This window comes from Physeter macrocephalus, chromosome 20 (genome assembly GCF_002837175.3).
Source record: "Physeter macrocephalus isolate SW-GA chromosome 20, ASM283717v5, whole genome shotgun sequence".
NCBI lineage: Eukaryota > Metazoa > Chordata > Mammalia > Artiodactyla > Physeteridae > Physeter > Physeter macrocephalus.
In genome coordinates, this window is record NC_041233.1 from 90,317,549 (window position 1) to 90,333,238 (window position 15,690).

Sequence of the window (15,690 nt, forward strand, 5' to 3'; positions counted from 1 at the left end):
AAGTAAGTCAGAAAGAGGAAGACAAATATCATATGATATCACTTATATGTGGAATCTAAAAAAAATGATACAAATGAACTTATTTACAAAACAGGAATAAACTCACAGACATAGAAAACAAACTTATTGTTACCAGAAGGGAAAGGGGGGGGGAGTAAATTAGGAATTTGGAATTAACAGATACATAATACTATATATAAAATAGATAAACAGCAAGGACCTACTATATAGCACAGGGACCTAAATTCAGTATCTTGTAACAACCTATAATAGAAAAGAATCTGAAAAATATATATACTCTTTATTCTATATATTCTATATATTCTATATTCTATATGCATATATATAACTGAATCACTTTGCAGTACACCTGAAACATTGTAAATCAACTATATTTCAATAAAAGAAAGAACAATGTAGTACTGGCATAAGGATAAACTTATAGATCAAGGGAATAGAACTGAGAGTCCAGAAATAAACCCATTTATCTATAGTCAATTGATTGTTGACAAGGGTGTCAAGACTGTTGCATGGAGGAAAGAATAGTCTTCAACAAATAGTACTGGAACAACTAGATAACCAAAAATACAAAAGGCTGAAATTGGGCTCTTACCTCACATTACATACAAAAAATAACTCAAAATAGATCAAAGACCCAACTACAAGAGTTAAAACAATAAATCTCTCAGAATAAAACATAGATGTAGCTCTCTGTGATCTTAAATTTGGTAATAAAGTCTTAGATATGACACAAAAGGCATAAGCAACAAAATAAGAAATAGATAAATGGACTTTATCAAAATTTTAAACTTCTTTCAATCAAAAGACACTGTCAAGGAAATGAAAAGACAATCTACAGAATAGGAGAAAATATGTATATATCATATATCTAGTATCTATGATATATAAAGAACTCTTACAAGTCAACAACAAAAAGACAAATAAACCAATTCAAAAATGGACAAAAGACTTGGAAAGATATTTATCTAAAGAAGATATACAAATGGTCAATAAGCACATGAAAAGATACTCAACATCATTAGTTATTAGGAAAATACAAATTAAAAAACACAGTGAGATACCACTTCACATCCATTAGGTTGGCTATAATAAAATAAAATAAACAGGAAATAACAAGTGTTAGTAAGGATGTGGAAAAATTGGAACTCTCATACTTTGCTGGTGGGAATATATAATGGTGCAGCCACTGTGGAAAACATTTTGGCAGCTTCTCAAAAAGTTAAACATAGAATTATTATATGACCTAGCAATTCTATTCCTAGATCTATATCCAAGAGAATTGAAAACAGGTGTTCACACAAAAACTTGTACACAGATGTTCATAGCAGCATTATTCATAATAGCTGAGAAGTGAAAACAACCCAAATGTCTGTCGACTGATGAATGGAAAAACAAAATGTGATATATCCATACAATGGAACATTATCTAATCATAGGAAAGAATGAAATATTGATACAAGCTACAACGTTGGTAAACCTTGAAAACATTGTGCCAAGTGAAAGAAGCCAAACATAAAAGTCACATATTGTATGACTCCATTTATATGAAATGTCCAGAATAGGTAAATCCATAAAGACAGAAAGTACATTAGTGGGAACGGGGAGAGGGGGAAATAGGGAGAAACTGCTTAATGAGTAGAATTTCTTTTTTGGGGTAATGAAGATGTTTTGGAGGTAGATACTGGTGATGGTTGAGCAACATTACGAATGTACTAAAAGCCACTAAATTGTTCAGTTTAAAATGGTTAAAATGGTAGATTATCTATCACATGAATTTTACCTCAGTTTTTTAAAAAGCATTCTAAATCCAGTGAAAATATTCTTCAAGAATGAGAGTGAAATAAAGATATTCTCAGATAAAAGAAAACTAAGATAATTTGTCATCAGCAGACTTGTTCTAAAATAAATGCTAAAGGGATTTCCTTGGCAGTCCAGTGGTTAAAACTCCACACTTCCAGTGCAGGGGGCGCAGGTTCGATTCCTGGTTGGGGAACTAAGATCCCAGATGCCACACAACCAAAAATAAATAAAAATAAAATAAATGCTAAAGAAAATTCTTCAAGCTAGGAGGAAAATGATACCTAAAAGAAACTTAGGGCATCAAGAATGAAGAAAGAGAAAAATGGTAAAAAGAATAGAGTATTTGTCTCCTCTTAAGTTCTTTAAAATATGTATGACAACTGAAAGCAAAAATTATAACATGGTTCAGTGAATTTCTGGTGTACATAGATGTGATACACATGACAACTACAAGATGAAGGGAGAAGGTAAAGGAACCCATAGGGTGGTAAGCTTTCTACATGTTACATGAAGCGGTAAAATATTAAATATATATTATAATCCCTGGAGAAACCTCTGAAAACAGTTATTTAAAACTATGCAAAGAGACATAGTTAAAAGCTCAACAGATAAATTGGAATACAAAATACTAAAAATGTTGACCTAGTTTTAAACATATCAATACACAATGAAATAAAAGTTATCTAAAAAGACAGGGATTGTCAGATTTAATTTAAAATGAAACAAACATGATACAACTATTTGCTGTCTACAATTTTGTAGTATAGGTACGTTAAAAGTAAAACAATGGAAAAAGAAATACTGTGCAAACACTAATGAAAAGAAAGGTGAAGTGGCTGTATTAATGTTAGATGAAAGAGACTACATAGCAAGGATAATTTCCAAGAATAAAGAGGAGCAATATACAATAATTAAAGAATCAATTCACCAAGAAGATGTAACAATTTTAAATGTGTATGCACTTAGCAAAAGAGCTTCAAAATACACGCAGCAAATGCTGATAGAATTGAGAGAATTAGACAAATCCACAATTATAGTTGGAGACTTAAACACTCCTCTCTCAGTAATTGATAAACAAGCCAACAGAAAATCAGCAACTATATAGAAGAACTGAACTATTCCATCTAGCAACTGATCCAATTGATATTTACAGAACACTCCACCCAACAAGAAGAGAATACATTCTTCTCAAATGCACATATATATTTGACTATGATAGATCATATCCAGAGTCATAAAACAATACATAAAATAGACTTGAAATCATACAAAGTATGTTCTCTGACCATAATGGAATTAAACTAGTAATCAATAACAGAAAGATAACTGGAAAAACTCCAAACACTTGGAAATTAAACAACATAATAATCCATGGGTCAAAGAGGAAGTCTTGAGGGAAATTAAAATCTACTTTGACCTGAATGAAAACACCACATATTAGAATTTGTGGGATGCAGCTAAAGCCATGCTTAGAGGGAAATGTATACTGTTAAATGCTTCTATTAATAATTGAAATGAAGGAAGATCTCAAGGCAATATTCTAAACTCCCACATTAAGAAAGTAGAAAAAGAAGAGCAAATTAAACGCAAAACAATTAGAATGAAGGAAAGAATAAAGACAAAAAAGAAACCAATGAAATTAAAAGCAAAAACAATAGAGAACATCAAGGATGAAACTCAAAGCTGATTCTTTGAAAATTGCAATAAAAGTGGATAAATCTCTAGCTAGAGTAACAAAAAAGGGTGTGGGGCAGAAGAGAAGACAAAAATTACAGTCTTCCATCGTTACCTGGGAGGGATTCGTTTCAAGACTCACCTCAGATACCAAAGTCTGTGGATGCTCAAGTCCCTTATATAAAATGGCAAAGTACAGTAAGCTCTCTGAATCCATGGGTTCCATACCTGCCAATAGGGAGGGCGGACCATACCAACTTCTGGAGTAACAGAGAGGATCCCCCTATAGACCCCACAGACTTTAAAAGAATAATAAGAGAATACTAGGAATAATTCTACATGAATAAATTTGACAGTTTAGATAGAATGAACCAATTCCTTGAAAGCCACAAATTAACAAAGTTTGCCTAAGAAGAGATAGATGACCCAAATAGTCCTGTATCTATTAAAGAGATTGAATTTATAGTTTAAAGTATTCTCATAGTTTCTTTTAATTTCATTGATTTCTTTTTTTTTAACGTGTTAAAACTTAGAACTGCAAGACCCCCTCCTCGAAAAATTCAATTTTACTCTGATTTTTAAAATCAATTAAGAAAAAAACCAAATGAGAATGCAATTAAAATGACAGTAAGAAGTCATTTGGTACCCAGAGTTTGATCACAGCAAGTACTGGGAAGATGCAGAACCCCAGGGCTGTCACTTCCTTCTGGTAGGAATACACCTGGCCAATCCCTTTGGAGAGGAATTTCACAAGATAAAGATAAAAATGGTCCTGCCTTTCCCTGCAGCAGCAGTGCCCCTTCTAAAATTATCAAAGGAGTGCAAAAGAGAACATGCCAAGAAAGTTCATTGCAGCATTGTCTGTAAAAATATTTTATGCAAAATATTTTTAAGCCAGAGATTTATACATGGTGTATTATTCATATGATGTAATACTATACGATATTTTAAATGCTATTTGATAATATGCTATTTTAAATAAATGACCTGAGAACTATGGAATCACCATAGATAAAAATCTCAAAGATAGAATGTGGAATGCAAAAGCAAGCTGTAAAATGACACTATGTACGTAAAGTTTGAAAACGTGCAAAACAATGTTATATATGGGTACACGCAAATGCTTTAATAGTATAAAAATATGCCTTGGAAATGTAAACACAAATTCAGGGCAGGCACTACCTCAGGGGATAGAGAGGAATGTGTTCAGTGTAGAATACACAAGGGGACTTCAACTGTACCTATAATTGCTTTTCTTTCTTTCTTTCTTTCTTTTTTTTTTTTTTTTGACCGTGCCGGGTGGCCTGCGAGATCCCAGTTTCCCAACCAGGGACTGAACCCAGGCCCTCGGCAGTGAAAGCACGGAGTCCCAACCACTGGGCCACCAGGGAACTCCCTCTTTTCTTTTTTTAAGAAATACTATGCAAGCAAGGCAAAATACTGGAATTCAATGGAGATGGATGATGGGATTCATGGGATTTCATTACGTTATTCTTTGTATTTTTCTAGATATTTGAAGTATTTCATAATGGAAATGATAATCACCATTGCACACAGTAATGCATCCTAGTGGGTTAGAGTCCTTAGCCGTGAGCACTGCGCCTCAGCTGCCCAGGCTCCGATGCCACTTGTACTTCTCTCTGGTTGCGGGACTTTGGAAAATTACTTAACTTCTCTGGGCCTCAGCCTCCTGAACTATAAAATAAGGATACTATGAGGACTTTCCTTACAGTATTTTTGTGAGGGTTACATGAGGTAAAATGTAAGATGCTTAGTATAATGCCAGGCACATGGCAAATAAAATTTGTGTTAGTTTTTTTAATTATATTTTTTCCTCAACCTTTGAAACTCAACTATCAACTCTGTGCCACCCTCCCCAACACTGCCTTCATGTCAAATCCATCTGTCAACCCTGGACTAAGGAGAACTGGGCACTCCATTCTCACTGTTCACCTTGCTCACCTGTGTAGCTTAGCTCTTTGTTTTGCCTGTCTTCCTGACTATAATATTTTCTTATTTACCTTGGTATCCCAAACGTCTGGAATGGTAGGAATATGAGAATCTTTTTGGATGCCTAAAAGAACAAAACAAACAAATGAACGTGAATACCCCTCCTGTCTCCAAATAAACCCACTAGTGTTTTCTCTCCCTATTCCCTCCTCTTCCCAAGGGCCCTGGACCTTTACAGACCAGCTCAAATCCCTCTAATCACAGAAGAAATACTTAAGGATCAGTACTCCGAACACACACTCTTCTTGATCGTAAAAGAAACCATGTGTAGAAGACAAGCTTAAAACAGAAAAAGAGTCTCTAATGGTGGAATTTCAGACCCTAAGGGGCACACACACACACACACACACACACACACACACACACACACACCATCTATCTCTGCTCAGAGAGGAACTATCTCAACCAGTAAGAAATATGAAAGATAATGTGGGAACAGAACTCTCAGAAAAAAAAAGTTGTGAATGTTATCTTGAAAAGTTGCAGTGAGTCACACTTTAAAAAAAACAACAACACACAAATCATATTCTTTGTGAATAAAAGAATGTTTTTCATTTACCAGCGAAGAGGTCTAGTTAAGTCTTCTTGTGAATTCTTTATTAAAGACTGAAGTAAGGAATGCTTTTGTTAAGTAAATATTCAGGCCCTTCCTTGCCAAAGAGCTTTTGAAATCCTTGCTGTAATTATGCTGATGTTTTCTGTGTTTATATGTTAAATGCCTAGAGCTTAATTGTTAATGGGTAAATAAGAGAAACCGCACAGTCCCTGCCAAAAGAGGCCGGATTGCTGGGGCCAGGAGGACAATGGCTCAGCAGGACTCCCCGGAGGGGCTGGAGGGCAGTTAGGACAGAGCGGTGGCCCCGGCTCTGCTCTCTGTGGACGCGGCTCACTTGGGCCAGGGAAGACACAGACCTACAGGGAGAGCAAAGGCGATGGTCAGGTCGTGGACCTGGGCCTGAACTCTAGACCGAGTTTCCTTTCTCCTCACCGCCCCCAGGTCAAGAATTCCTGCTGCCCCAAGAAACCAGCCGGAGAATTATGATGCTGTCCGAATAACCAGAAACCAGGCGGAGAGCTTGGTCACAGGCTTTTATCCCAGGGCAGGTGTCCTGGGCTGGAGACCCACACCCCGCACTCACCAGCCACGCTCGCTCTTTCATCCCTTTCCGGGGTCCTCATCGGCATGATGGAGATGAGGGTACCCTTTCATAAGGGTTTTATGAAAATTAAATAAATGAATATTGGAGAAACAGGCTTAGAACCGTGTCTGGCACAAAGTGAGTGCTATTTAAGTTAAAGATTTAACTGAGAGTTCCAAAAACATTGTGTTAAGTTTCCAGGTATCGAATTCATCTGGAACAGAGGTGCGAGTAACACCCTATGCGTGGATCTTGTGGGTCGTTTGCGGGGTTACAGGGAATTGACGTACATACTTGGCTGGTCCTCCCACACATCAATGCGTGTTTAATTATAATGTAGTCTTTCTCGTCTCTGCCAACATCCTCTGGAAGATTACACACAGAAGATGGGAATTAGTGAGGAAACTTCCGTGTACCCCTAGTGAAAGCCAAACAGGGCCTGTTCTGATCAACCCTGTCTTCTCTTTCTCTTATACTCCTCCCCCTTTAGGGGTTGGGGTCCTGGCAGAAGCGGGCTGGGACCTGCGGAGCCTGCTAGGGTATCTCCAAGATAATCTGAGCTATTCCACGCAAAATAACCTTAAATCCAAAGTTAGAAGATCCTTTGGAAGGAAGGAGTTAACTGGAAATCTCTCTAAGAATGTTTGCTGAGAAGCCTTCCAGTAGTGTTGGAGTGGGGAGGAGAGCAGAGGAAACTCCGAGGGTGCAGGCTTGGTGCAGAGACTCAGTCGGCCAGGGCAAGGATCTGGATCCCTCTGGGATCCAGACCTTCAGATGGGTTGAATGTGGTCAGAGATAAGGTTCTCACACAAGTAGCAGGGGGGGAAAAAAGCTCTCGAGGCTTATTAGGCTCTTAAAATTTCAGAGTTGAAAAGGGGCATTTCAGCCCTCAGCTATCAGCAGCTAGCCAAGAGCTGAGTTTCCAGGTTTCTGGGCACGAAAATCTCCTTATAGTTCTCAGCATCACTGGACCAGCGCCTACTTGGGCGTGAACTCCTTCGGAGCACAGTCCCCGCCCATCTGTCCTCTCTCCTGGCGAGAGGGATTCATCAAAGCACTGTCACATAATCTCCTGCACAACCACATCTCTGGGGTAGACAGAGAGGTGCTATTAAGGCATTTGACAGCCGAGGAAGCAGATGCTCATGGTGGCTAATGACACGCCCAGGACCACGTGGCTACTTCACCAGACTTGGGTACACCCCGTCTCGGTTTTTGAGAGATTCCCAAGGGAAGGAGGAAAAGCCAGGGCTCTACTCCTCGTGCAGGCACCAGGACCTGTTCCCCATCTTCCGATTAGAACCACGGCCAGTGGCCACATCAGGTGAAAGCCAGTCAGCAAGGACCGCACACAGACCTCGGTGTTCATGAGCCCCTCCTTCCTCGGCACCTTCAGAAGCAGCTGGTCCTGCTTGATGCCCAGAGGTGGGCTCTCCAGAAGCCCCTCCACTTCCTTCTGCCTGGGATACTGGGAAGAGGGGCGTTTTCAGAGATGCTGGAGACCACACTCCACAGGTGCCCGCACGTCCATCATGTGACGGCTCAAATCCCCTCACTCTGTGAAGGGGGCACAGATATTGGAGATCCTCCTGCCAAGACCCTGGGAGGAAGCCAGGAAGAGATGCCTGGCCAGGGAAGAGGTGAGCCCCATGGGGAAAGGACTACTCACAGCTGAGGAGGTTATTCAAAGAGACTTGGACTTGGAAAGGGCCCTGGAGATGGTGGGGTCCAGTCCCGGAAACTGGCTGAGGAGCATTGGAGCAAGAGACCGAAACCAGCCAAGTAGAGGAGGACGGGAAGGAGAGGGTTGAACAGTGATCAGAAAGACAAAGAACAGGCGGTTTGGAAGAGCCAAGACCATAAATCGTAAATCGCTTGCAGACGCCGGTGGTGCAATACACAACCGAGGCTCCCGCGGGGGTGCCCGTTGCTGTGGGCTCGGACACGTCTACTCAGCACAGTGGGTGTGAGCCTGTGCGTGTGAGCAAAACCCCCAATGAGTCATCCAGTGCATGTAATGGTCCTGTCAGTTCGTGAATCATGGAGTGTGTGTCAGAGCTGGGGTGTGTGTGTGTGTGTGTGTGTGTTTCAGTGCACAAGGCAGTGGTGCCCAGAGTGATGCCGGGAGGAGGATGAAAGCCAGCCCTCCCAGGATGAACTGTGTTTAAAGGGCACCACGCTTCATTCACACCATGCATCACGCTCCACATTTCTGAACCTGCTCCAGAGAAAGCCATCTGTCCTCCCTTCCTGATGAACCCCCCCACTATGGAGCAGCAGTGTGAAATTCTTCAGGCTTGTGGGGTTGTTTTCAGAGTCAGAGATGGCCAGGATCTTAGAATCCCAAATTTCCACCCCAGCGTTTTAAAGAGAGAGGAACGGCAGCAGGGAAAGCCAGTCCCACTGTCCCAGAGTCACAGGGAGAGCTTATAGCAAAGCCAGATGCAGACCCAGGTATCCTGGCCACCCCCAACCTGCTGTCCTTGTTCACCTGCAGGTCCTTTTCCCTTTTTGCTCAAGGATGTGATGAGACCACTACTTTTTACTAAAACGCACTGGACCCACCCATGAAGTGAAACGCTGTTGTTGCATCTTAGAGGCTGGAGTCCATGAATAACCTCACAGGCAAAGCTGGGGCCTCTCTGGCCAGGTGGCTTAGACTGAGCGTCATTTCACCTCTTCTCCCAGAGCCTCACTCTCACCCCACCCAGGACAGGAGGAGCCCGAGGGAGACGGCTCTTGGGTCTGTGTCCATAACTGGCAGGGCTCTTTGGCAGACGATACCGTGATTCAGAAGTTGCTTATGAGCCATCTATGAATGTCTCACTCAGGACGCCTGGCTCTTTCTCCTTTCACCTTCCTGGGGGCTGTCTCACTGCTCAATTGCTCCAGAAAAAATGAAAAAATAAATACAGCAGAGTATTTACTTTAGAAGTTCTGAGGAAGGGTTTACTAGGTGAAGAGCCTGAACCTATTAACTCTTAAGATGGGGTTTAGGATAATCTATGAGTTTCAATGATCCATTCCATTCATTCTTCTCTGATGGCTTAGAGTTGACCCACACTTCAAAGGGAGCACTTCAGCCCCTGGATTTATTGTTCTTATTTCATATTAATTAAGTACTTACTATACACCCAGCGTGGCTGAGACCCTTCAGTGGGCACAGACTCTGCCCTGCATCCCTGGAGAGCAGAGACTGATGATCTCATCTATCTGGACTTCAAAGCCCTTTACCTCCGATAGCATCTTGTCACTGAATGTGGAGGTGGCTGGGCTGCCGAAGGTGCAACAGTACAAGGTGAGTAAAAGGAGCAGAGAAATGACAGCTCCGGGCCAGATGTGGCGTGATGCTGATCTTACGTCTGAGCCCAGGTTCTGCAGTCGCAGGAAGGTGTGTCCTGCAGTCATCAGGGCTCTGCTAAATGTACACACTGGGAAAGGAAGTTAGGAAGCCTTCTCGTGTGCTGGACCAACTAAGGGACCAAGTAAACATTGATATAGTTAAGTGTCCTTCATACACGGCACATGGGCCAAAGGAGAATAACCAAATGTTTCCTTGAATATAAATAAGTGTATTTACAAAGGTATTTATTTCAGCAGTGTATGTAATAGCAAAAAGCTGTAAACACCCCCCAAAAATCCATTAATAGGAGATTAGTAAAATAAATCATGGTACATCCATTCAATGAAAAACAATGCAGCTGCGAAGAAGAATGAGTTATATCTACATACATTAACTTGAAAAGAGATCTATGATTATTAAGTTTTGAGAAAGCAAGTTATAGAAGATGATGTAATCTGTATTAAAAAATTTTAAAGGGTAGCCTATAAATAGATACATATGTTTATATATATTTGTACATGTTTAAAAATGTGGGGGAAATGTGGAACCTAAGTATATGGAAAAAATGTGGAAGGATACACATGAATCTGGTTACATTGTTTACTTCAGAGGGTGGAGTTGGAATGGATAAGAAAATCTATTTTTCTTTACTCTGTACTGTTTGACTTTAAGTATGAATTATTTTTATAACTTCAATAAAGAACAAAATGTATTGTGAAAATAAAGAGAATAAAAATAGGTTTGTCGATGCTTCCCAGACACCCTCAACACTGGAGCTTGCCCCCATGTGAAATGCCTCTCCTGCTATGACATTTGGAGAGCTGGCAGCCATCGCTTGAGAAAACATGGCACATTTGGCCTCTGCGGCAGCGTCATGGAACAAACAGAGACTTCGGCTGTCAGCTCCAGAGAAAAATACTGATTTGCATAAACTTATGTGACCTAAACTTATTCAGTGACTTTGAGATATCTCACTCTAATCAGATAAAATTAATTAAAAGGAGCACAAGTTTCTGTCAACTGTACTCCACCTCCTCCATTATTGATCCAGGGCATTGGAAATCAGAATACATCACAGATTCTTAAATCCCAGCATGAGTCAGGAGGAGGGAAAGAGGGTTTGCTGTATGTGCTGGGCCCTGGGATGGGCACCGTGCCTACACCATCCCATTGGATCCTTGTGATGGTCCAGCAAGGTAGGAGGAAAGGATGTGAACGTACACACACGCGCGCGCGCGCACACACACACACACACACACACACATTGGAGCATGCACTAGAAACTACAGAACAAGACAGAAAGGGAGAGCCCAAGACCCAGGGAAGAAACACACCCATGACCTAAGAGTAGGCACCAGGCAGGCTACTCATCAGTCCAGGAGAGCAGTGATTCTGGGATCCCTCGGACACCTTGGCCAGGAGCCTGGCTATTTTGACAACTCCTGGGTCTACTTTATTCCTACTGAAGGTCTGAAGCTCTGGGGACCAGGGCCGAAGCACGAGAAGAAGCTGTTGTAGCCAGGACTGAAATCTAACTCAAACCAGCTTTGGCAAAACATTGAGTTATTTGGTTCTTGGAACTAAAAATGTCCATGAGTAGATGGCTCACTGGAATTAGGACTCAACTAATGTCAGTCAGGGTTCATTCTGTTTCTGTGTTTCTCAGCTCTGTTTTCCTCCGTGTTGTCTTCATTTTTCAGGCAAGCTCTTTTGATGTGGCAGCAAAGATGGTCCCAGAAATTCCGTGTTACTTGGTTCCTTTCAACTACCTATTCCCATGAAAAGCAAGCAATTTTTTTCCCCCGATAGTTTCAGCACGAGTGCCAGGGATGGCTCTCAGGGGACCAGCTGGGGTCATGTGCCCATTTCTCAATTAATTACCATGGCGACCTGATTGGTTTTTCCCAGCCTTTTCCAGATCACATGGATTAGGAATGAGGGAGTGGCCTCCCTCTCCAAAATTGGAGGGATAGCACCAAAGGAAGAAGGGAAGGATGCTGGGCAAGCTGACCACAGATGTTCATCGCAACGTCACAGAGAAACCTACAAGAAAATTGTAAACTGAGAAACTGGTAGGTGTTGGTTATTTATACCTGTCATCTCTTGGCAACCATAAGACCCTTGGAAATTGTTGGACACAGTGATATAAGTTCTGAAGACACCACTGACCCTGGTCTCCCATTGCTTGCCCTCTACTCTTGGAGACCCAGTCCCTGCCCCTCCCTACTTTGAATCTGGGAGGATGAGGGTGGACACAGAGGCGTGGGCTGCAAGGGGCACGTGTGTCGTGGCATTGGGGGGAGGGGCAGGCAGGAAGTATGAGCAAGTGAGGGGGGGTGCACATGCGTGTTCTCACTGGGGGCTGCCGCGTGCTGGGGTTCAGGAAAGCTCTCTGCTGGGCACGGCCAGGGTAGGGCTGCCTTGCACACTTGTTCAAGCTGTGCCACAAAATACTAAATACAACCAAATTTTACTTGAGGAAGGAGCCTCCTCATCTGCACAGAGATGCCATATCGGCAAGAGGAGCCCTGCTAGCAAGTGACAGAGAGAGAAACCCAGACCCCACTCCATCATCAGCTGTGTGACTTTGAGGACAAAAATATGACCATGGACGTTACGGCGCTTTTTGAAAAGTCATTAACACAAGGTATCATTCTAAATCACTCTCCAGTTCTCCAGCCAGCGGAGCGCTAGAGGTTATCTAATTTGTTCCCAGGCTCTAGTCATATGAGAGCACAGACTGTGGGAGAGCTTGATGCCTGGGGTTCCCTTGAAAACACCACACCCACGGCAATCTCTCGTTTTTCCATTTCTATTACATACAGGACTGTATCAGGTATTTATGCCCACAATTTTTTTCTTTATTTTTGGCCACGCCACTCAGCTTGCAGGATCTTAGTTCCCCAACCAAGGACTGAACCCCAGGCCCTCGGCAGTGAAAGCACAGAGTCCTAACCACTGGACCGCCAGGGAATTCTGTATCAGATATTTAGAAGTTAGTGTGCTTTACAATGTTAATAACCTTTCTTTGAGTGGATGCAGTCTATGTGTTGTTGGAGGGGGAGGTTGTCTATGTAGGGGCAGGAAATGTATATGTCCATCCTCAGTCGGATTCTAAACTCCTTGAGAATGACATTGTCCTTCGTTGTATGTCCCATGTCAATTATTTTTTTCCCTTGGTCACTGTGTTAAGAGTTAAACAGATGAAAACACTTCTGATAGAGATGAAATTAAATAACTTATAAATGATGCCTAGGCAGTACTTGGTCTATGAAAGATGCTTTCATATATATACGAAAGATATATATTTCTTTCCCCTCACTCCCCCTCTGATGCAGAAAGAATATGAACATTCATTTAACCATATTAATTTGAGGCCACCTGTTAATTGCCAGGCATTGTGCTGGGCACTGGAGACAAAATGATACACGAGAAATAATCTCTCAAGTCCTGTGGTCCATCTGGCCAGAAGAATACCCTTGATTGTAATCTTTCACATGTTATATGGGCTTGTAAACAAGGCGCTCTTGGATGGAGGACAGTGGAAGGATAGTTTGATGGTTTTAATGGTTTTCTGGGGGTAGAAGGGCAGTAGGAGATGCCAGCTTGGAAGGTGATGTTTGAATGGGGTCTTGAAGGATGAACAGGAGTTCACGAGGCCAAAAGGCAGCACGAGTGTTACAAGCAGACGAAACAGAATAATACTAAAAGTCAGCTTGAAAATAACCTCCTTCTTGAACAGAACTATGATCTGTTGCAACTGCCAGGGAAAGGACCCCAAATCAAAAGCTGTTGACTGGAAGAAAGAAAAGGGCTTCAGAGCTGGGCTCCATCAATCATCTCAAACTTAGAGCTCTTCAGGGCCTGGCACTTGCCTTTACACGCTTTCAGTTTAAAGATGCTTGGAGCTTTTGAAATTATGCATGTTATTATTTTCCATTATCTAGAAAGGAACTGTTTTTAAAGCTGAAGACCAAAAGTTGAAACCCCCAGGAATTTATTTTAAACTTGGGAATTTCCCAGAGGCCTGGAATTTGGTGTCTGGGTTCCAGCTTTGGGCCTAATTGTTGGGTTCCCTTCTCAGACTCTGACTCTGTGTGTGTCTACTGCCTCCCCCGCCCCCATCTGTACCATCTGTTCAGCAGGGCACAGCTTTCCAAAGCCCTGGGTCAGCCCTCTCCTGGTAACTCTACCTGGGGAGAAAAGCAGCTCTGATGACCCACCAGATCAAAGATAAAGCCCAAAGTGTTTACAGTATCAGCTATCGCTCCCTGGAGAGAAGGACTGTATCTTTCTCTATGACTGCAGAACCCAACTGTAGCTTTTTTGAATGACTAGCCCTGTTGGCACCTCCAGGCCCAGGATCCCAGCTGCTGCCCTAGCCCAGCCCAGGGAGGGAGGGAGGCAGGCCGCTGACAGGACGCCCCTCATGAGAACAAAGCTATCTGCCCCATCTTTGCAGGGTACCAGCCTCACCCTCACACCTGCCAGGCGGGGCGTCCTCTTTCTTGGTAAACTTCTTTGTCCCTTAGTTCAGCGATGGGCACATGGGGGGCTCAGTTAGGGCTTGTGGTTTATTAGCAGCTGGTTTTGCGAGAAGACCTTAAGATCTGGAATCAGGAGACCTGGGTTGATACTCTCCTTCCAGCTGTGACCAATTGCCTGTCTGAGCCTCGGTTTCCTCATCTTTAAAACAGTGATGATAATTATGCCTCTCAAAGCTGTTCACTCATTTACAAGGGCAACGTGGAGTAGAAGAAGCAGAGTGGGGTAGAGGCCAGGGCTCAGCTCCTGCATTGGTACAGTGCTGGGTTCACATATAGTCTGTTATTCCCTAGTTATGTGACCCTCAGTGTTCCTTATCTGTGAAATGGGATCATAATCGCTCCTCTTTCACGGGGTCTTTAGGAGGATTAAATGAGATATACTCATGCAGAGCTGAGTACAGTGTTTGGCACATAATAAAGTTTATCTAGGATCTACTTTGTTCTCAGTGCTGTGGAAGGTGCTGGGGTTCCAGAGGTCAAAGGCACAGAGCTCACAGTGGGGTAACTGTGAAGAGACTCAAATATCAATAAAATAACAAATGCAAATCAGGTCTTAGCCCTCCTCACGCACCTCACTTCAAAAATCTCACCCAGTGTGTGTGTGTGTGTGTGTGTGTGTGTGTGTGTGTTTGTGTGTGTGTGTGTCTTCACCGCATGGCATGGCCCATGCCTACCTCTACAGTGCCTTGTTCTTTGTCCTCCAGCCACACTGGACTCCTTTCTAGCCCTTGAACCCACCAAGCTCTTTCCTGCCTCAAGGCCTCCGCTGGGGTCCCTTCTGCCTTGAACAGTGGTTCCAGCACTGGAAGGGTCTCAGCATCTTCCACGAACTTGCTGGAAATGAAAATTCCCCAGCCCTGCCCCAGCACTCCTGAATCAGAAATCCACTCCCCACCCCGACCCCGGGCAGGCTCAGCACCCTGTGCATTCCGATGTGCTAACATTTAAGAACATCTGGCCCTTACCCTCTTCCCTCTCTGCTCTTCATTTGGCCCCTTCCTCAGGGAGGGATTCCCCCTTATCCTCTCAGAAGAGCCCCTGTGGCCAAAAGAGGTCTGTGAGGTGTCCTGTGCTTTCCTTGTTGATCTGTCATTTAGTCTGGAAGAAATGAAAAGTCTCTTTAAGAAGCCAGTTTGGAGCCCACAGGACCAGCTCT

The 15,690-nt window shown here is 42.7% G+C and overlaps 1 protein-coding gene across 1 annotated transcript; it reads left to right on the plus strand.

The window, feature by feature from the left end:
• The first annotated feature begins 6,691 nt into the window (after positions 1-6,691).
• Positions 6,692-15,321, plus strand: LINC03042 (long intergenic non-protein coding RNA 3042). The gene is given in 7 exon segments (XM_024131377.1): positions 6,692-6,703; positions 8,210-8,330; positions 8,333-8,425; positions 8,428-8,513; positions 8,515-8,534; positions 9,888-9,942; positions 15,217-15,321. Coding segments are annotated over 7 exon segments (492 nt in total).
• Positions 15,322-15,690: the final 369 nt, after the last annotated feature.